This window comes from Callorhinus ursinus, unplaced genomic scaffold (assembly GCF_003265705.2).
Source record: "Callorhinus ursinus isolate GAN/ISIS: 27379988/994484 unplaced genomic scaffold, GSC_fseal_2.0 scaffold24, whole genome shotgun sequence".
Lineage (NCBI taxonomy): Eukaryota > Metazoa > Chordata > Mammalia > Carnivora > Otariidae > Callorhinus > Callorhinus ursinus.
Window position 1 is genome coordinate 17,932,921 of NW_027397086.1, and position 22,955 is coordinate 17,955,875.

Consider the following 22,955-nt stretch of genomic DNA (forward strand, 5'->3'; position numbering starts at 1 on the left):
AGTGATAGAAATCAAAAAGTGGTTATTTGGGGCACCTGGCTGGCTCAGTTGGTAGAGCATGTGACTCTTGATCTTGGGGTTGTAAGTCTGAGCCCCATGTTGGGTGTAGAGATTACTTAGAAGTAAAATCTTTCTTTTAAAAAAAGAAGTGGTTGTTTGCGGCGGGGGGGGGGGATTGGCTGGAAAGAAACATGAGGGAACTTGCTGGATGATGGAATGTTCTATCTCTTGTTTTGGATGTTGGCTACATGGTTTGTACGAGATTTTCACAACTCATGAACTGTACACTTAAGATCAGTACATTTTGGGGGGCACCTTTGTGGCTCAGTTGGTTAAGTGTCTGACTCATGATTTAAGTTCAGGTCGTGATCTCATGGGCTGTGAGATTGAGCCCTGAGTTGGGCTCCATGCTCAGTGGGAGTCTGCTTGAAGATTCTCTCCCTCTGCCCCTCCCCTACTCTCTCTCTCTCAAATAAACAATAAATCTTAAAAAAAAAAAGATCAGTACTTTTTAAGTATAAACGATAACACTTAAAAGGTAATATAGAGATAGATATATAATACCTTATATATTAACTACACGGAATTTATTATGTGGCTGTATGGTGTTACTTAACTGATCATTTTTTCCCCTCTTGTGGTTGTTCTGTTTTTTGTTTTTTTTTTTAAGATTTATTTATTTATTTTGAGAGAGTGAGAATGAGAGAGAGAGGGAGTACATGAGAGGTGGGAGGGTCAGAGGGAGAAGCAGACTCCCTGCTGAGCAGGGAGCCCGATGCGGGACTCGATCCTGAGACTCCAGGATCATGACCTGAGCCGAAGGCAGTCGCTTAACCAACTGAGCCACCCAGGCGCCTGAGGTTGTTCTGTTTTTTTTTGTTTTGTTTTGTTTTTTGTGGGGTTTTTTTTTTTTTTTTTTTTGCTATCATAAGAAATGGTATAATGAACATCCTTGTACCTACATCCTTGCAGATAATTATTCCTTGTTATAAATTCTGGAAAATAATTTCTGTGTCGAAGGTATACCTACACATTGTTACTTTTTGGTACATCATGACAGACTGTCTTCCAAAAAGTTCACACCAATATTCTCTCTCACTAGTCATTTCATGAAGGTCTTCATGTCTTCACATCTTTGCCAACACCGGACATTAGCAATGAATTATGCGAATTTAACAGTCTTGATTTTATTTTATTTTTATTTTTTATTTATTTATTTATTTATTTTTTCAGATTTTACTTATTAATGAGACTGAGAGAGAGAGAGAGAGAGAGGCAGAGGGAGAAGCAGACTCCCAAGGAGCAGGGAGCCCGATGCGGGACTCGACCCCCGGACCCTGGGATCATGACCTGAGCCGAAGGCAGACGCTTAACCATCTGAGCCACCCAGGCGCCCTAACAGTCTTGATTTTAAATGGGTGTTTCTGTCCCTCTAAATATGGCTTCTTAAGATGCAGACTTCTTAGCTGAACTTGGCATTTGAGGAGGCGAGATGGCAGGAAAGAAACAGTAACGTTACTTCCCAAGATGTGAGGAAGTCATTTCTGTCTCACCTGCATGGAGTCGGCAGGAACTAGTAATTAGTTGGCTACAGGGAGAAGAGCAGGCTGTGAGAGCATTTTCATGAATGTGACAATTCTTCATTGCACTTTTATTGCTGAGTCCATTCTGAGTCTTCAGATTTTAAAGGCTTCTGCAGGCAAGAGCTTGTGTGTAATGGGGCGTTCAGAAACTCGCCTCTCTGGCACGGCTGCCGAAGCTAAATCCTTGCCTCTTTGACACTCCTGTTCTAGCTAAGGATCCTCCAGATGGATTTTTGGATTTGGGCCAAGAGCATTCAGATCCAGGGGGACAAGCCATGGGGCCCCTCCCCAGACCTCAGCCAAGAAACCCATGAGAGTGTGTGTGTGTGTGTGTGTGTGTGTGTGTGTGTGTGTGTGTGTGTGAGGGCGTTGCTCATGGTCACACTGAGGGTTAAGTGCAGACTCTGAAGGAGTGGCTTGTGCTGCAGGGAGAACTGAGTCAGTAGAGAGGCAAGGCCCATTCATGTATTAGCCAACATGCATCGAGGACCTAATTAGCTTCATTTTACAAAAGTGGTTTAGAAAGGTTAAGGAACAGACCTGAGTACATCTAATAAATAGCAGAATCAGTTCTCAAACCTGGGTCTGTTTGACTTTCAAACCCAGGCTATTAGATGAAAAGAAGTAAATATAGAACATCAGGGCCCTGGGACCAGGTCAGCGTGTCCTGCCTAGTTTTGCTACTTTCTGGCAAGGAATTGTTCTGGCTGTGGATAAAGTTAAATTGTCCGGTATGTACAATGGGACAAGGGAAAATTTCCCCCTCGATTAGTTAGGTATGTTATTAAGGTTGCTCAGTTGCTCAGAGCGTTTTTCCTTCCCAAGCAAACATGTTCTAACCTTGGAGGCCCCATGGAATCCACCACATGGAGAAGTTATTCTAATGAGCTTAATATGTTTACCCAGCCAAGATTCTAGAATAGGTTAGAAAAGGGACGGTTTGTGAACATTAAGAGGTAGCGGGGCATTAAAAGTCAAAAATCATGTCACTGATCTTAGGGATAGATGGTAGGTACTTCTAGACTTCATTAAGACAATGGATATCTTTGATATTGTCTGTGGACAAGATGGAATTATTGATTGGATGATGGTACAGTGTGACTGTAGTGGGAGACACAGTGTGGCTAGTGGTTAAGGGAGTGGTCCTGGAGCCACACACATGGTTTCCAAGTCTGGCTTTCCCACCACTTAACCTGTGTGATTTCAGTGTACTTACTTACCCACTCTGTGCTTCATGTACTTCCTTTGTAAAATGGGGATAATAATAGCATCTACCTCATGGGGTTATTGTGCAGAATAAGATGGAAATAATTAGTAATAAATAATGAAGTGTGTAGAACAGTGGCCGCCATGTGTCAGATGACACACAGGAGTCCCTGGGATTAGCACTCGTTATAACAATCATTTTTATTAGGTTGTTGAATGACTGGACACAAAGCAAAGTGATTAATGACTGTAGTGACTCATACAGAGCTGATCAATATCTAAAAACTCCATCTTTTTTCCTACCATTGCTACCTAGCCACATTTTTGCCCTGTACTGGTACTGCCTGTTTTTAGAAATCTACAGAAAATTCCATTTATTCCCAATCACTGTCTTTTGAAGAGCCTGGGGCAGATGGGCAGGCTGGAAGATGATTACTGTGTCAAAGGTATATGTACACATTTTACAAACTCCCACTTGGAATACAGAATCTTGATAAGCTGAAATGATGGATCCAATTCTAGGAATACATGTTGGATCCTGCAGGGTTGAAATCATCTCTAAAGTTTGTGCTGGATTGAGATTGATTTTATTTCATATTATTTATATTTTAAGAATCCTGTTAACTATTACCCCAAACCCCATGATTTTATTATCAACAACTTTGTTTTTTTTTTAAAGATTTTATTTATTTATTTTAGAGAAAGAGAGAGAGAGAGAGGGAGAGCACAGAAGGAGAGTGAGAGCAAGAATCAGACTCCCTGCTGAGCAGAGAACCTGATGTGGGGCTCGATCCCAGGACCCTGAGATCATAACCTGAGCTGAAGGCAGACGCTTAACCAGCTGAGCCACCTAGGCGCCCTGTTATCAACAATTGTTTAACTGAGTTTTTATTGGTTTTATTTCTTACCTCTTTGTTTTGTTTTAAATTATGTTTTCCCTTTCTTGACATGATTTATTCTGATGTTTTTCACTGGCTTGAATATTTTTCAAAATCTTTTTCAGAAAAGAAATGTCAGGGGGCGCCTGGGTGGCTCAATTGGTTGAGCTTCCAGCTCTTGATCTTGGCTCAGGTCTTGATCTCACGGTTCTCGGTTTGAGCCCCGACTTGGGCTCTGTGCTGGGTGTGGAGTCTGCTTAAAAAAAAAAAAATTAAAAAAAAGAAATGTCAATAGTATAATTTCTGAGATCCTTCATGTTCTAAAATGTCATTTGTTGACTTAACTATAGTACTGTGTCTTGCTCCCTTTTCCTTAGAACTCTGTAAATATTCCATTACTATTTGGTGTTTCAGACAAGAAGTCCTAGGTCAGGTTGGTGTTCTTTTCTTCATAGATAACCATTCCTTTCTCTCTCATTTCATAGATTTTCTTTTATTCCATGAAATTCAGAATGACTTTCACTTTTCATCATTAACACCTGTCACCTCAAAAGGCTGTTTGGAAGTGAATACATAAGCAGAGGAAATTTTCCCTTTGATATTAATTTTTAATAAAGATTTATTTATTTAGTTTAGAGAGAGAGAGAAAGAGAGTGAACACGAGAGGGAGGGGCAGAGGGAGAGAGAATCTCAAACAGACTCCGTGTTGAGCATGGAGCCTGACTTGGGGCTCAGTCCCACGACCCGAGGATCATGACCCGAACCAAAACTAAGAGTCGGGACTCTTAACTGACTGAGCTACCCAGGTGCCCCCTGCAATTCCTCTTAAGTGAATATTACATATTCTGGATCTGTCCTTATATTGTTTATTGTCCTATAGCTTCTGTCTCGTATAATTTCCTTTTCTATGTGCTTTTGGAGAATTCTTTAAGTTGGAATTTGCAAATTTATTTTCCAGCAGCAACCAACCTATTATTCAATGCCTCTATTTGGTTTTTATTTTTGGCGTTCATATTTTGCTTTTAATTTCCAAGATCTCATTGTTTTTTTCAGAAGTTCCCCTCTTTTTTTCATTGATTGCAGTATCCTCTTTTTTTTTTTTTTTAAGATTTTATTTTTAAGTAATCTCTACACCCAGTGTGGGACTTGAACTCACAACTCTGAGATCAAGCGTCACACATTCTACCAACTGAGCCAGCCAGGCACCCGATTACAGTATCCTCTTAATCTCATTTGGACTCCTGCATCTCTTTATATGTCAAGAGTGTTTTGGTCATTTATTACTGCATAATGGTACTTCCCGCCCCAGCCCTCCACCCCATTTAATGGCTTATAACAACAATTTATTAGTACTCACAGTTCCATGCCTAGGTGGTTCTCTCACTCATGTGGAAACATCCAGCTGGTGGCTGGGCTGGGCTGGTAGGTAAAAGAAGGTCTCTCTCACATTCTAGGGCCTTGATGCTGACTATCAGCCGGGACACCTTAGTTTTCCATGTGGTCTCTCTCTTCACGTGGCATCTCAACTTCAGGGTGTCCTCTGAGTGGCTTCTCTCCCAAGCATGATAGCTTAGATTTCCTGACAGCATGGCCACTGTATTCCAACAGAGGGAGAGAGGAAGTGCCAGTCGTTTCCAAGATTAGGTTCACAGAAGGCATAGCATTAACTTCTGCTGCATTCTATTGTCCAAAGCAAGTCTCGAGACCAACCCAAGGGGGGGTGGTGGCGGAATGGATTCCCCTCTTGAATCCCCAAGAGATGGCCACCATCTTTAGAGATCATCTCCCAGATTTTCCCCAAAGTTTGCTGCATTAAAGACATAGGTTTATCAAAATTGTTAGCTTGTATGGGCTCTTTCAGCAATTCAATGAATCACTGCCACCTAAACAATAATCAGTGAGTGATGAGGAGTTCATGGTCAAGACCAAAAACCACACAAAAAGGAGACTATAGTGAATTTTAATAAAATCACAAACTTAAAAGGGTTCTGATATTATTTTCTTCCTTCTTTTGTGGAATTATGGTGTTAGTAGGTTTTGGAAAACAAAACAAAACACTCTTTACCTGGCAAAATAGAATACTGGCCACTTTATATTGGTCCTTCCAAAATTACTGGCCTTTAAAATCCCAGAGCCTGGTAACAACCAGGATTTCTTCAGTCTTGCTACTCCTTGTTCTTTGCTCCCCTGCCCCCGCCATGGTTCTTGTAAGTGTCCTGGGAAAAGTCCCATTTCACTTAAGGTATTTTTTTTCTCTAGGTGAAATTGGTGTTTGTATGACTCTGACGGAATTCCTAAAGTTTTAGTTTTGTTCTCTAAGTCATTTCTGGGGGAAAAAAATCTGCTAACTGGCAGAGAGGTTTCTTCTCCAGTCTCTGAATTACTGTGTGGTTTTGACCGCTGTACCTGATACTTTTGGAAGTCTAGGGGCAAAGTCTGCCAAGGGGCATGTCTTTTTCTTCTCGAAGCTTGTCTTAAGTTCTTGTAATCTTGGTAAAATTAGTGAGACCCTTCTGAATTTTCCTCTTACTACCTGCCTCACCATCCTATGCTCATGAGCTAGAAAGCATTTTTCACTCTGGTTTAAATTGTTTTATATTTGGAGTTCTACCTCAGGTATTTATTTATTTATTTATTTTTTTAAAGAGAGGGACAGGGGAGGGGCAGAGGAAGAGGGAGAGAGAGAGAGAGAAATCTTAAGCAGTCTTCACGCCCAGCATGGAGCCCGATGAGGAGCTTGATCTTATGACCCTGAGATCACAACCTGAACCGAAACCAAGAGTTGGACGCTTAACAGATTAAGCCACCCAGGTGCCCCATCCTTCAGGTATTTTAGTATGAGGTAGAGGACATCCTTATTTTGTAGTGATTGAATTTTTTTCAGCATACTTTTTTGGGGCTCATTTTGTTGGATGTCAGAGAGTTCGTGATGGTCGTTGTTTTTGTAAATTTCCAAAACACATAGACAAGTATTTATTGAACACCTTTTAGTACTGATGGCATAAAGGGTATATGAAAAGAATCTTTGAAGAACGAAATAAAATTCATGATGCCATTGCAAACAAATGCATCCATTTTTGTAAGGGTAGATTGAAAATGTGAGTAATGGCTGTTCCAATGCCCCTCTGCCCCTGTGTTTCCCTTTTTCTCTTTTTTCTCTCTCCCTTCTTATATCTGGGTCTCAAGATGTAGATGAGTGTGAGGTTTCCGGCCTATGCAAGCAAGGAGGACGGTGTGTGAACACTTACGGAAGTTTCGAATGCTACTGTATGGATGGATACTTGCCAAAGAATGGACCTGAGCCTTTCCACCCGACCAGAGACGCCACGTCATGCACAGGTGGGTTTCTGCCAAAGAAGGGAGCTTTCTGAAAGTGGGATTCTGTTCTCAGATGACTTTCTCCTGCTCTGAGCCTGCGTCTGTGGGGCCTCTGTTGGGATATGAGTAGAGATTATCTATTCCTTTGTGCATCTGTACAACCTATGAAATAAAGTCAATATTACAAGATAGAAGGGGCTGGCTATCTTATATATATATTTTTTAAAAGCTACAATTAGTAAACTTTTGGGATTTTTAGTAGTTAATAGATATTCTCCTATTAAACCTGATTTTAGAGGGTAAACAGAGCTGCCCTGGTAAGGACCAGCAACAGAAAAGTGACTCTGAAAACTACAAAGCCATATATATCTGAAGGTATTTTGCAATTCAGATTTTTTACTTTGCTGGGGTAGGCTTCTCTTTAACTAGTGTGAATTTGTGAAGGTTGACTGCCAAATCCCATCAGCTTTGTGCATGTGTAGATGCTATTCCTATGGAAAGCCAGAAGGTTGAATAGAGATAATCATTGGAAACATGCCCAGAAGTCAAAATGGAAATGAACCAGTCTATGTAAAATATCGCTCAGGTGTGTGTGGAGGGAAAGGGAATGATGGGGTAGAGGTGGAGAGAGATGATTTTTGAAAATTCATATTCACATACTAGTGAATTTGACGTTAATTTATTTTCAGAAATAGACTGTGGCACCCCTCCTGAGGTCCCAGATGGCTTTATCGTCGGAAATTATACTTCTAGGCTTGGCAGCCAGGTTCGTTATGCTTGCAAAGAAGGATTTTTCAGTGGCCCGGAAGATACAGTTTCAAGCTGCACAGCCTTGGGCACATGGGAGTCCCCAAAATTAAATTGCCAAGGTGAGTTTTCAAAAGGTTCAGGTTCCCAGCTTCTGTCATTTTGAGATTGTTTTCATAGTTCTCTCTAAATTTCTCTTTAGGGTAGTGAATGAATGAAATAGATCCAGTAAATTCCTGTTGTCCTTAATAGGCATTCAGTTGATTCTCTTGGTATTTTCAGGCATAGTTAATCATGATTAATTCCATCTTTTATTTTTCTACATTTATAAAAGTTAGGTTTCTCCTGATTGACCCACTTGGTTAGTATTTTCAGAACAATTTAAATAGTAGTGTTGACTTTGAGTATTCTTTTCTTAGTCATGACTTTCATGGCAATGGTTTTAGTTTTTCATTATTTGTTCATGGTCTTGGCTCCTTGATGTTATGGATATCTACTTATATTCTTATGCACACTAATCCAGTGCTATGTGCCAAGTGCTGTTCTAAGCACTTACCTTACAGGATCCCTATGAGTATGTACTGTTATTATCCCATTTTACAGATGAGAAAGGTGAGGCATGGAGAAATGAAGTAATCTGTTCAAGGTCATACAGCTAGTGATAGAGCCGAACTTGAACCCAGGAATTCTGGTTTCAGAGGTTGTATTCTTTTTTTTTTTTTAAGACTTTATTTATTTATTTATTTATTTGAGAGAGAAAGAGAGAGAGAGAGAGAGAAAGAGAGAAAGCTCATGTGCATGCGTCGGGGCGGAGGGGCAGAGGGAGAAGGAGAGAGAGAATCTCAAGCAGACTTCGTGCTGAGCTCAGAACCTGACTTGGGGCTTGATCCTAGGACCCTGTGATCATGACCTGAGCCAAAATCAAGAGTCTGGTGCTCAATCAACTGAGCCCGCCCCCCCGGCATGACATAATCTTAAGGAAACCTCTACCTATTCTTACTTTACTAGGGCTTAAAAAAAAAATCAGAAATGAGTTACTTTTATCACATCTTTTAGACATGTGTTAGAGTGATCATATATGTTTCTGCTTTAAACAAGTCATATGGTAAGGTATATTATTAGATTTTCTGATAATGATCTTACATACTAATATCTGGAATGGAGTCTTCTGGGTCTTTGGTTTTTTATTCTTTTTATCTGGATTATATTTGCTAAATTTTATTTAGAAATTTTACATTGATATTCAGAAGTGAGGTTGGTTTATTTTCTTTTTTCTATGCCATTTTTGTTGGGCTTGGTGTCAGTATTATTCTAAATTTAAAAAAAAAGAATGTGAAAGAATTTCTTTCTTCTTTCTCTGGACTACTCTAAATAGAATTTTTAAAGGCTTGGGAGATTTCACTTGCAAATTATCTGGATGTGGCTTTTTTGGAGAGGTAGTCCTTGGGCTATTTTAAAAAATCCTAAACTTACTGGTATAATTTTCCTATCCTTTTTGGTGTCCATTTTGGTAATTTACATATTCCTAGAAAATCATCTATTTTACCCAGATTTTCAAACTTATTTATGGAGAGAAGTAGAAAGCACTCATATTTATAATTTTCTGTAGTTGTAGTTGTTTATAAGTGAAATATTGGAAACAATCCCAAATGTCTCTCAAGAGGAGATTGGTTAAATAAATTATGGCATATACATGAAATGGAATATTACGTAGCCAATAAAAATTACATTGGAAAATAATATTTATTGACATAGGTTAGCCTTAATAGTATATTACTGTGTTATCAACTATATGAATAACATGACATTAATTTTGAAAAAGCTCATATGCACATATATGCTTACAAAAGTTTAGAAGGTGATACATCAAAATATGTTTACCAGTGGTAACTTCCACTGGGGGGGATCCTGGATGATTTTCATATTTGATATTCTTTCTGTACTGAAAGAATTTTAAATGCATTAGACACAGTAACAAAGCTGTTTCCATTTTGGAAAAAAGGAAACAGTTTTCACTGAATTTACTGCATAGCTGGGAAATCTCAGTGATGTGCTTGGCTAAGTTAATTCTTGTGCTGTTCTGATTTGCGATTCAGGTTCTAAACACATTTTAATACTTAATTATCATCCTGGGGGTTAAGAAATTCTAAAAGTACATTTTAGTTCTCACATTATCTTTCAGTGGATCAATTAAAATGCAGAACTTAGATTAAAATGTGCCATAATGCATATCAAATAACTCCCTAAGGATTTATATAGGAAAACCCCAATAAAAGAGTTTGTGTGAATTCGAGAACCAGTAGTCATCTGGATTATTGGACTGAGAATGGAGAAAGTTAATTTAGAGGAGAGTACTTGTTACATTCCCCAAAGAACTGTTATTTGGAAGATCTTCACTTCTTTTTTCCCTCCTCTAATAACTGCTCCGTCTGCCGGCTGACACCCTCCTCCTCCTCCCCCGCGTCACCACATGGCCACGTCTCAAGGCTGTGTCTGCTCCTCTGAGCACACCCCTTCATATTTATCCTTCATCATCCTGGGGCTCCAGAAGCCCGGCCGCATGCCAGCCGGCACGGTATTTTCAGCCCAGAGGTATAAAGCCACAGGAATTGGGAATTCCGCTAACAACACTAGCAAACTGTGAACTTGGATGTTGCTGAGGAGCAGGTACTTGGAAAGGGAGCAGCTGTGTGTTACAGACCCAGCTTTTGTGTCCCATTTCACAGACTGCCCTACCAGAGAAGGTGCAGTTGGTGCATCCCGTTGTTTGCCTCCTCCCCGATTCCCGGGCCCCTGGAGGCTCTGCCGCCATGGCCAGGACCCCGTGACATGAGTCCCCATCCAAGTGGGCCTCAGAGTTTCTCCTTTGAGTTGGTTAATGAGGATGGGCCATGGTTTCTAACATCTACTAATAGCAGAGCCTGCTTCTCTAAAGGTGGCCAGCGCTTTAAGGTTGACAAGGTTTTCTGTAAACATTGTCTCATCTGATCTTTTGAAATGCCTTCTGAGGTGGTTAATAGGTTGTTTCTCATTTCACATATATTCTATTTACAACGAATAGTGGGTATTATTTCCCATTAAGAACCAGAGAGAGGAGGTGACTTACCTCGTGTCACTAGTTTATGTATCAAGATGAGGACCCAAAGCACTTTCTAGAAGGCAGATTCCATGTGGAAGCAACCCTTGTGAGTGCTGGAGGTGGGAGGCACCGAGGAAAAGCTGGAGGGCCTGGGAGTACACGGTTACACAGTTACGCAGCGTGGTCCGGGACCCACCCAGAAGAATATGTATTGTTGTGGAGTCAACTCTTCACCTTTTGAGGTTCTCGCAGTAGAGCTCCATCTCATCCCTGCCAAGTTGAGCACGTTTGAAAAAGTTTTGACATAAGTTGGAACACAAATTAGGGCATTCAAGTGAAGGGCGGCGGACAAGGTTTGTTGCACTGCTGTCTCGGAATTTTCAGTCGGGCTGTGGAGAAGATTCACATCGAGACCTGGCAGGAGAGATTGACGCCTGGTGCCTGCCAAGGGTGAGGGTAGACACAGGGCCAGCCCACAAATACCTTGTGTTTATGTTTTGTGTTCCGGGCAATCATTCGAAGCAGATTTTTGGGCACCTCACCACATACTGATCTTTTAAAACATGTAGGAAAACTGCATTGATTTCCTGGCTGCATGCAACAAATCTCTTGCGTTATCCTTTTGTCGAGTAAATGCCATTAAAATATGTCACTTACAAATGGTTGGGGTCACTGGCGTGTGCAGGATGAACGATGACCCTAGTTAGAAGACTGCCGTGAGGTGGGGAAGCGGGAGCCTTAGAATCAGAAAGACTGTGTGAGTTTTGGCTGCACCACTTGGGAGTTCCAGAACCAGCCCTAGCCTTCTCTCAACTCCAGTTTCCTTCTGCAGAAGGGGATAAGATTGTTTCCATCCTGACAATTTAATGAGATAATGATAGAAAGCACGTGGTGCTGTGCTTGATGCAAAATAGCTGCCTGATACGTATTCACCATCCTCATAAGAGGGTCATGATCTAGCGGGGAGTGCAGGTAGTGTCTCTCCAACAAAAATGTAAGATCTTTGTGAAACCTCCCACCATAGAAGAAGAAGGTCTAAAATTCTCCAGCTTTCACGTTACCTCATTTATTAGTTTTCAATCCAAGTGTTCTGCTTACCAGTAGAGTATTAAAATGAAGAGTTTTAATGTTATTTTTTGAAAAAAAGATTCATGTGCCAAAGCATCAACAACCATTATCACCTCTACAAATGGAAGATCCTTATAAGAGATTACACTGATAAACACTTTTTTTCTTTCCAGCTCTCATGCTTTCACCTAGCCTGTCACCCCTACAGTTTCCAAAGTCTTCAGATTCTAGCTGTTTTCATAGTAGACGCTGTTTGTTGGCAATAAGTGTTGTTACGTGAAATGGAATTTTTTTCTTCTTCCAAGTGAGCTTCTATGAATATGATCTGAAGGAAATGTATTGTTTGTCGAGGCTAAAGTTCATGGAAGACTTGAGGATACAAAATACATCAAAAAGTTATGATTACTATTTTTTTTCTACTGCCTTCAGGCCGAGTGGACTTTTTGCTACTAATGAGCTCATTAGCTTAGTTACCACAGTTAATAAGCTATCCTTGAGAATGTGCTTCATGGCATAGTACAACCCTCCCATCTTCCTCTGATGATTGTAATAAAATTTTCTACATGCAAGTTGCCACATACTGAGATGCTAGATTCCAACCCCCCACATTTATGATATATGGAATTCAGTGCTCAGATGATCCTGGAATGAGGCTCTAACTACATGTGGCCAAATTACGAGCGTGGCATAAAGTACGTGAAACTTTGTCATAAGGTTACATTTTTCAGCCCCATTCCTTAGGTCGTATTTCTTATACACATCACAAGGATTAATGTTCGTGATAATATTAATAACTCACATGATTGCAGGGGATAGTCTAAAAATATGGGGTGTAGGTGTATCCCATGGAGAACTTACCATTAAGGGGGGAAAAGGACATTTTTCCAAATGAAGCAAATGAAGAAAATATAGGTGTAAGTGCTGAATTATCTGATCCAGAACATGAGTATAGTGGAGACTCTGGTGTTAATCTGCCTAGACATTTTGGACCCTTACAACCTGGCCCATCCCGCTGACTTCTAGGTGATCTGTAATTCTGCTTTGATTCTAAAGCACAACAGAGACATTTCTGTTATTGTTGTGTAAATGAAAGCTGACTTTAATATGATTTTCTTCGGTTTTCATACTTGTTTCTGCTCCTCTGCCAGAGCTTTCCAGCTCATAGTTTATTTCTCTGGGAAGACTTTTCCTGAGTCAATATCAGCATGTGGAATAGGTCTATCATTCATTCCCCTGGCAGTTGGCAAAACGTCTGCCTCAATTTATGGACATTATTGGTCTTTTTTTTTTTTTTCTTTCTCAGCTTGGTATTTATTGCTCTCTAAAACAGTCCTAGATGAAGCCTTCTATGACTATGTTATTTCTGAAATCAATCACATTATTGTGCTGATGTTTCTCAGGAGAAGTAGCCAATGGGGATGACATGGTGACACAGCCAGTTGTTGATTAGATGCCATAAATTGCCTATGCCTTGCATCAAACAGATTTCCTTCTGGAATATTTTCTTGGGTTGAATAGTAAAGCCTGTAGTGTGGATAAACTTTTTTACCTTCAAGATATGAAACAGAGTTACAGTATGAATGTGGTCCTTGAAACTGGCACAGCACATTCCCCCCGCCTCGCCTCCCCCCCCCTCCCCCGCAGGGAGACCTGTTTTGAAGTTGATTATTTGAATAAAATCACAGATAGTAGGATGGTAAGGAAGAATTCCACCATGGGGGCGCCTGGGTGGCTTAGACGGTTAAGCATCTGACTCTTGGTTTCCACTCAGGTCGTGCTCCCCGGGACGTGAGCTCCAGCTCCCCATCAGGCTCCATGCTCTGTGGGGAGTCTGCTTGGGGGTTCTCTCCCTCTGCTCCTCCCCCTACTTGTGTGTTTGCCCTCTCTCTCAAATAAGTAAATAAATAAATCTTATAAATCTTAAAAAAAAAATCCCAGCTGTGTTCATAATTAGTTGACTGTATTGCTGATACGTATCCAAATGTTGTTCCTTCACAATATAATTAGCCAGAGAAACGTGTGCTTAAATGAACACCCCTAATGCATATGTGATGCAAATTTGTGCTCCTTATTTTTTTCTTTCCTTTGGTTATAAACTGTTTTAAAATGGCTTATTTCCTTGTGATAGTGAGAACTTTGGGCATTTCGTGTAGAACCATATTTTTATTACCACCTATTGCAGCCTCCGTTGGATTGATTTTGGAGTATTTCTTGATAGTATCCACCTGCTTCCTTGGGTACCCTTTGGTCTGAGTAGAAATGGCACTGGTTGCCATCTCTCTTAAGCATGATGGGAATATCTGTGACAGGGCCATGTGCCAGGCCAGACCTTGACAGAGCCCCATGTTACGGGTTTAAATGTCCGTACTAAGAAGGCTTCAGGGTATCACACAGATGTAAGGGTAAGTCTGTTTCCAGCAGCTATCTTGCTCTGGGAAAGCTGTGGGAGACAAGATTTGGAAGAGGGAGTTGTTAAAGAACTCTTCCATACTGATTTGAATGCTCCTTTATGCGACCTTTTCTCCTGAGGTTTTAGCTAACTTCTAAGCTCAGGCCTAATCAGGGCCTAGACTGAACCCCTTCATGGTGAGCCTCCCCAGATTTAATGGACCTGGACTTTGGGGTCATATATCCCATGGCTTGAGTACTGGCTGTATCTTTTACTAGTGGTGTGACTTTTGAACGTGACTTAAGCTCTTAGGAGCTCTTAGGGACTCTTAAGCTCCATATTCGTATCTATAAACTATGTGAGAAAAAAACCCATCTACCTTGCAAGGTTTTCTTTGAGGAATAAATAAGATAGTATGTATCTAATAGACTTACATTTAGTAGGACTTTGATGAATGCTATTATGATTAAAATGATTGAGGTTTGAACAACATTCCCAGAATTCCCTGGTACAAAACTGATACTAGTTTTTGTGAGTCTTTTACGCCACTTTCATCTACTTGGTGTTTGGTAGGTGTGAGTTACTTCTGCTGGATAACAAATGTAATGTATACCTGTCTTGTTATTTATACTTACAATTTACTGATGCCTCTTTCCTTCCTCAGGGGCCATTTTTCATATCAAAGTAACATTTATTACATCTTGAACAATAATAAAGTAGTAGCAAGCTATCAGTGAACAATTATTTATTGAGTATTTACTATGCAAAATGTGTTATTTTAAGTAGGCATTGTGGGGGTGCAGGAGATGATCAAATAAAGATTCTGTCCTTTACAAACTGGCCATATATCTGGGAAGACATAATGTATTCATAGAAAGACATTAAACCCTCAAGCATGTGATGATAAATGGTAGCTATTCATCCCAGTATTTAATTTAGGTTCTGAGCTGAGTGTGTGCATAAAAATCAAACTTGGAACCTTGTAGAAATGTGGATGCCAAGAACCCAACTCAGTACTACTGATTCGGAAGAATTATCTCTGGGTAAGGGGAGAGGCTGTGAGCCACCAGCATGGGTGTTTTTTACAAGTTCCCTAGGCAATTCAGATGTACAGCTACCATTTCGAACCATGTGTTTAATCCAAGCCATGCTAGAATCCTGTCTGTCTCTCACTAAGGGACTATCCAACTTGAGTAGCTATGGTATGGGAACTCACAGAGTCATGGTTGCCCACTCCTGGGCAACTCCCTGAGTCTCTGAACTGTAGGCCCTAGAGACCAAGCTACTGATCTCTTATCAACTCCCAAATTAATATTTTTGGTATTAATTAAAAAAATCTTATATTTTTACACACCTTCCATTATTCTTGGTCACGTCCAAGGATGGAAGCCAATTTAGGTATCTTCTGTACTCGTATACGTTTAGAATCTGTGCTTCTCCCTTAATCCAGTGATCTATCACTGGGTTCCTTCTGAAACCTCTCCAGTGTGCTGTTTAGAATTCCAGCTTCAAGGTTCATAAACCTACATAAACCTACACCCTCAACCTCTTCACTGCTGTTCCCTCTATTTCCTGCTATAACTGAACTCTGGCTTTAATTAGAAAATATTTTAGATGTCAACAATGACTGGGCAGCTTTATGAAACATTAACCACCTATTCGGTTGGTTGCCCAGGTACACACAAAATATACTCTTGTCCTGCAGTGTTTTGGGCCTGTTGATAATCTCTAAAGGTTTGATGCTGCGAAAAACATGATGAGGTAGCCCTTGTGTCTGGTAAACACATATGAAAAGGGAATAAGTCCCTGAGCAAATATGGGACTTGTGAGGTGGGCAGGGTTGGAGAATTTATGAAATGACCACCTGGTTCTGGTCCCATAACTGCTCATGATGTGAATCTGCATTGGCCAGAAACTAACTCTTCTTTAAAAATCTTAGAGCTGAGGCACCTGGGTGGCTCAGTCGGTTAAGCATCTGCCTTTGGCTCAGGTCATGATCTCAGGGTCCTGGGATCAAGCCCCACATTGGGCTCCCTGCTCAGTGGAGAGCCTGCTTCTCCCTCCCCCTCTGCTGCTCTTCCTGCTTGTGCTCTCTCTCTGTCAAATAAATCAATAAAAATCTTAAAAAAAAAATCTCAGAGCCATGTAGGTTGAGCTGTTGTATTGATGTTCTCATGAGAACATCAATGACAACAGATGAAAGCCTGCTCTGGGAGGCCTCCCTCAGGGAAAGAACTCTGGGGTTCTGCAACAGACCAAGCATTCATAGTGGGATGGAGGCATGTGCAGTTCCATTAAATCCACCAGTTCTTCATCGGAAGCTCATTTAAGAGAAGCTACCTGTTTCTAAGGCCAAGAATAGTTGATGGGGAGTTGGAAACAGATCATACCATTTTCTCTATCTGGAGTTCTTTATCTCAATAAATGCACTTAAATTTTATTTTTTAAAAAAGATTTATTTGAGAGAGGGAGAGAGAAAGGGGGAGAGAGAGAGAGCACAAGCAGGAGGGGCAGAGGGAGAGGGAGGGAGAAACTCAAACAGACTCCATGCTGAGCACAGAGCCCAACACAGGGCTTGATCTCAAGACCCTGAGATCAGGACCTGAGCTGAAACCGAGAGTCAGATGCTTAATGTAACTGCGCCACCCAGGCGCCTCACACTTATATTTTAAAAGCCTGTATGTCAAGAGTGCCTGATATTCTTGGCTTTCTACAGATTGGGGAGAACACTAAAAATCAGAATGAATACCAGGAGTTATATATATTTTTTCTCTGTATTCGGGTATAACTGGGACTCTTGGCTACATTTGGAATGATTATGGCCTCCTTATTTTAGATTTATTATGCTTTCTTGAATAAAATTGTATCTATGAACTCCCCATGACTGCATGAGGAATTTGACATGTTCGTTTCTTCCCTTTGCCTCATTGCTCAGAGTTTTTGAAATAATTTGGAATTTTATTTTCAAATTATTCTTTTTTTTTTTTTACAGTGTTCAACTTTTTGTTATAGAATCCTTTACTACTAGTTGTATCAAGCTCTCCAGTCACATTTAAATGGTTATGGAGACTTAACCTGCACAACATGCTGATTTCATTGCTTGCTAGTGTTTCTTCTAAAACCTGTCTTCTGCTTTTCTTAAGATATTTATTCTGGTTCTTCTGTGTTGTTATTGGGCTGGAGTTTGTTTTGTTTTGTTTTGTTTTTTTCAGAAAAGATAAACATGAATTTTAAAAAATTGCAAAATATCTGAAGATGACTTTCTTTTACTCTTACATGAAGTAGAATTTGGCTGAGTCTGAAATGGTAGCATCATAATCCATTTCCTTCAGATGGCTTCTGTAAATATTCTACTGTGTTCTAGTAGTCAGAGTTGCCGAGAAGAAATTTCATATCAATTTTATAATTCTTGGCTTGTCTCCCTCTATGCAGCTGATTTTTTCTTTTATAGAAACATAAAGTGAATGTTTAGACTGTATATACTTTCCCTATTAATTTGCTTTAAAAAGTTCAAAGATTTTGTATCTGTTTCATTTAATAATCCGTTGGGAACAAAACTGTAATTGCGTTATCATCTACTTATTAGGAATTTGTGATCTCATGATACATAGGAAAAGGCACCTGAAAAATCTTAATATTTAAAAGGACCCCAGAATGGATTATTTCATTGACCAAGGAATTCTCCATAATGTAAATCATCTTATAAGTGGAATATTTTCTATGTGTACATGTTTGTGAGTTTCACTGAAGTCAGGCATGTCTATTTTCTCTCCTTCCGAACAGTCTTCTCTATCTGCAACTGGATTATTTGATGGGGTTCATGTTTTCTCTTTTCCCAGATGAGGGGACTCTAGCATGACTAAATGTTTTTTCCTAAAATGTGGACTATAGGGATAGAAGTTGGGCATCATAACTAGTGCTATGCTTCCTGCCCTTGCAGAGATCAAGTGCGGCCATCCTCCGCAGGTGCAGCATGCACTGCTGGTGGGGAATCACAGCTCCAGCCCGGGCAGTGTGGCTCACTATGTCTGTCAGGAGGGCTTTGAGAGCCCTGGAGGAAAGATCACTTCTGTTTGCACGGAGAAAGGCACTTGGAGAGAAAGTACTTTGACATGCACAGGTAAGGACTCCGTTCGGTGGGGCTTTTTTTTTTTTCCTGGAAGCAAACAGCCAGCAGGAGCCTGGGACCTCCAGCCGGCCCATCGCTCCTTGTGCACTGCGCCTGGCTCTGCCATTTACCTGAGGGGGCACTTGGCTTTAGATGTGTCAGCTGAACCCCAGAGATTTAGAGGGTGGATTGAGAAAATAAGTTGTGTAGAAAATCTAATGCATCCATCTTTTGCAACTCACCTTAAATCACAATGATTCCTGTCTTCTCTGCTTGGCTGGCTGAGAAATGTTTCTCCAGGAACCATTTTTCTCAGGGGGGGCATACTGAACCGTCCTAACTTAGCCACGTTGGCAGCATTTCAGAGAAAATCTGGTTTAATGGATAAAGAGGTCTTTAATGTTTATTTTAAAAATTTTAATTGTAGTCAAACACACGCAGCATAAAATTTACCACCTTAACCATTTTTAAGTATTAAGTATATTCACACTGTTGTGCAACCCATCTCCAGACCCCTTTTCATGTTGCAAAACTGAAACTCAGTACCCATTAAACAGTAACTCCCCACTTCCTGCTCCCCACAGCACCACCATTTTACTTTCTGTTTCTGTGGATTTGACTAATTTAGATACCTCATATAAGCAGAATCAGGTAGTATTTGTCCTTCCGTGACTGGCTTACTTCACCTAGCATAATATTCTGTGGGTTCATCCATGTTGTTGCAAAGGGTGGGGTTTCCTTCTTTTTAAAGGCTGAATAACATTCTGTTGTATGTATTTACCACATTTTGTTGATCCATTCATCCACTGATGGACACTTGTGTTGCGTCCACCTTTTGGCTATTGTGAATAGTGCTGCTGTAAGCATGGGCATGCAAATATCTCTTTGAGACTCTGCTTTCAATTCTTTTGTTTATATACCCCAAAATGGAATTATTGGTGAAAAGCGGTTCTGAGACAACAGTTCAAAGTCTAGCAGTGTCATATATGGGCTGTGTGTCATCAGGTAAGGCATTATTTGCTCAGATCCTCAGTTTCTTCATCTATAAAGGGGGGAAAATAAAGTCTGTTTTTCCTATTTCAAAGAGTTATTGAGAGGGAATCAAATGAGATCATCTGTGGGGAACATTTTAAAAAGTTTAAAGCACTGCATACATGTTAGGTCTTTTACTGAAATTATTGGCCCGTCTTGAAGAAGGTGTTCTGATGAGTCACAAGTATGCGCTTACACATTCTTTAGTTCACACCACTGCCTCCAAGTGACAAGGTGGGAGAAGGCAGTGACTCTATTTGTGATGGTTGGGCAGGGGGTGTGACAAATGGTTGTCACACAGTGTTGAATGGCTCTGGGAATGTGTTTCTTTTTTTCTTTCTTTTAAAGATTTTATTATTTATTTGACAGAGCGAGACACGGCAAGCAGGGGGAGTGGGAGAGGGAGAAGGAGGCTTCCCTTGGAGCAGGGAGCCCGACGTGGGGCTTGATCCCAGGACCCTGGGACCATGACCTGAGCCGAAGGCAGACGCTTAACATCTGAGCCACCCAGGCGCCCCTGGGAATGACTCTAATGACAGATCTATGAAGAGTGAAATCTCAAGGGAGCTTTGGTCTGGGTCTCCGGTTTGACTTGCAGCTGAATTGTTGTAGCATGTCTTGGGTCTTGCTGGTCAAAGTTTTCCATAGGGAAGTCTAGCCAGAGCAAGCAAAACATGGGGACTGCTGGTGATTATCTGCCCATAGAACAATGGTTCCTAACCACTTGGGGCATAGGAATTTGGTGAAATCTATCAAATTGATTTAATAGGTATCTATTTAGCATACGCTAGGGGTGAGGTACTTTGCTAGACACTACCTTCTTGGAATTCATTGGGCAACAGGGTAAACCAACTTTTCTCCAAGGAAATGCACATACACACATACATATAATGTTTTACAAATTCGGGATGTTCATGGACTTCCCTGAGATAGATGAAGAATTCGGCGGGGCTGCTGGAGCCATCTGTGCCATGCAGTTCCCACATCGGGTCATCTCCTCCATAACTGGAAGAGGATGGAGGCTAGAGACTGCAAGCCTAGAAAACGAAGAAGGGTAGACTTGGATGGGAGCCCAGAGAGCTGGTTCAACCTGTTCTTAGAGAGTTCTCGTTGACTTACCGTACCTGCATGGAGAAGCAAGGGCGGTCCTGTAACTAACAGCAAGGACTCCAGAGTCCCAGTCTCATTAGGGAAATTGAGAAGAGCTAATGCCATATTGGACCAGACTGATGGCCATCCCCCGCCCCACCCCTGTTAGTATATCTTTAATAGCACTTTAAGAATTATTTGGAGGCAGTAAGGCGGCTGTCTCACGGGATGCCGAATTAAACATTTGGGGCAATGTTCCTGGCCCTGAGATACCTGTGGAGTCCCTTGATGAGACAGCTGGGCATAGCTTCTGGACCCTTAGCCATTTGCCTCATTGCTCAGGCTGCTTTGCTTCCATTCAGAGTTCAGTGGAGGTACAGGGATTAGTCCCTACAGGAAAAACCAGTGAATCCGCATGGGGCATAGTAAGCTATTAATTAGCTGATGCTTGTAGAGCACTTTGAAGAACAAACATGTTATGTAACTGCTAATTATAATTACTGCCCTCAGCCCGCCACCTTTCACACAGTCTGTGGCTCCAGCTGCAGCTGTTTCCTTGGGTTTATGCAAGCTTTGATTTAAGGAGAGAAAAGGCATTTTTCCCTGAGAGCTGCGATCTTTCTGGAAGGAGGCCTCTGTGCCCTCAATCAAGATTGGCAGCTAAATTCAATTTCCTCAGATAAAGGGGGTGATTTACATGCTGATTAATTCACGGTGCCGCGCGCACGATCTGGGTGGGTAGGTAGGGGAGAGGCTTCTGGAAATGTAGTGAGAGATGCTGATTACCGTGGCTCTTGCCCCGCTGAACCCCCTTCTGCCTTCTTTTCCCTGTTTTCCACTCATTTCTGCACACCTCTCCTGTATCAGCTCCCTCCGTGTATTACCTTCTTCGATGTCCGCGTCTGGATTTTCCTCCCACCGTCTGCTTTTCTGCCTAACCTCTGAATGACTTCTACCTCTGCTCGCTGTTTCCATTCTGTTTACCCCCTCTCTTTATACTTCACTGTTTAGTTCCAAATTGGGTGGAATAATTTATCTTCACTTTACCTGGATTGTTTTTAGTTGAACTTACTTTCGGAGGCCCTGTTTCTTAGGATTAGCAGCATGGTCTGTGTATGTTTTTAATGGGGTGTGAACGCTGGCAAGGTGGTGAGACTTTTTTTTTTTTTCCTTTTTTTCTTTAAGGCCAGTTTGGACTGGAACCTCCAGACAGCTGAGAATTAGGCAACCATTTTAGTGTCTGGAAAAACCCCAGGTAGGAGCTTGATGTTTAGTGGGTTGGTTTACCTCAAGATCAAAGGGGCTGATTCATTCTTGATAAGACTGTTGCTGGCTTTCCTTCTGCTCGGGCCATTTGGCTTTTCATGTTTAGAATCTGAGTTAATAATTATAAGGTTGACGCTCGCTCTTGCTACGCTCTTAGAGAAGGGTAACATCGCTGTTGAAACACAGACTGTTTATGGGCTGGGGTCTGTTCTGAGCCCCCTAACCCAATTCAGGCCCCGAGTCCAAATGCCTCCAGGCGTCCTCTTAGCTTCTGCCCCTCGGTTCTGTTGCTGATCTTCCTTTTCAGCCTAGTGAGTGCTCACTTGCAGCAGTAATGTGGTTCAGATGGAAAACAAAGGTCAGCTGGAGTAAATGGACACATTGATATAAATAGCCCCATGGCTGGGATTTGTTTGAATATGTGTATGATGTTTGGACTGTCAAGCAGGATAGCTGCCATTGGCTGTGTGCCAACTTACATGCCCAGGGCTCTGCTAGGTCTCTGCTAGGGGTCTGCATGCTTGGTTTCGCTTTGTCCTCAGAGAAACCCTGTAAAGTAAGTATTGTTATTTTTCATTTCATAGGTGAGTACTCTGAGACTCATAGAAGTTAGGCAACTTTCACAGGGTCCTTCGGTAACTAGTAAATGGCAGAGACAGGACTTGAACTTTGGTCAGGACGCCTGGGAAGCCCATGATCTCGCTCTCTCCTACCAGTGTTTCCCAAGCTTGAATCATTTGTATACCACCCTGATGATGTTTGCCATAACAAAAGTATTATTTTTTTAAATAAGTTTCTTTAAAAAACCTTATATTTGAAATTTCAAATCATAATTTAAGTTTATTGCTCAAAGACACTTTGTGTAGCGTATGTGATATTATGTGTTGGATGAACTACGTGTATTTTTTTCTAATATACACAAAAGTCAGTACAAGCAAACATATATAAATTTATTCATGTGCTGCAAAAAAATCATCCTTAGGTGTATAATGCATTTTAGGAAAGCACTCCTCTAAGTCTTTCTACTTCTACCTATCGTATGTGACTCTAAAGACTTAAAAACAGGAAAGGAAATATAGCAGAACTCTTAGAGCCAAGCATGCACTTATTCAAGTAGTCACTTTGATTTCAGTGATGCTGCCATTATCAAAATGTATCTGTTTTGTAATCTGTGTTTGGAAATTGCCTTTGG

At 41.0% G+C, this 22,955-nt stretch overlaps 1 protein-coding gene across 6 annotated transcripts in view; it reads left to right on the forward strand.

Annotated features, from left to right (window-relative positions):
* The window catches only part of SUSD1 (sushi domain containing 1), a 127,105-nt gene that overhangs the window by 19,305 nt on the left and 84,845 nt on the right, over nt 1-22,955 (forward strand). For 5 of the 6 annotated variants that reach the window (XM_025888078.2, XM_025888080.2, XM_025888079.2 and 2 more), the window contains 3 exons: nt 6,854-7,006; nt 7,675-7,854; nt 18,209-18,388. In XM_025888078.2, coding sequence (XP_025743863.2) covers nt 6,854-7,006; nt 7,675-7,854; nt 18,209-18,388 — 513 coding nt within the window. Of the gene's footprint in view, nt 1-1,233; nt 6,495-6,853; nt 7,007-7,674; nt 7,855-18,208; nt 18,389-22,955 lie in introns of all 6 variants that reach the window. The other variant, XM_073876539.1, reaches the window with a different exon arrangement.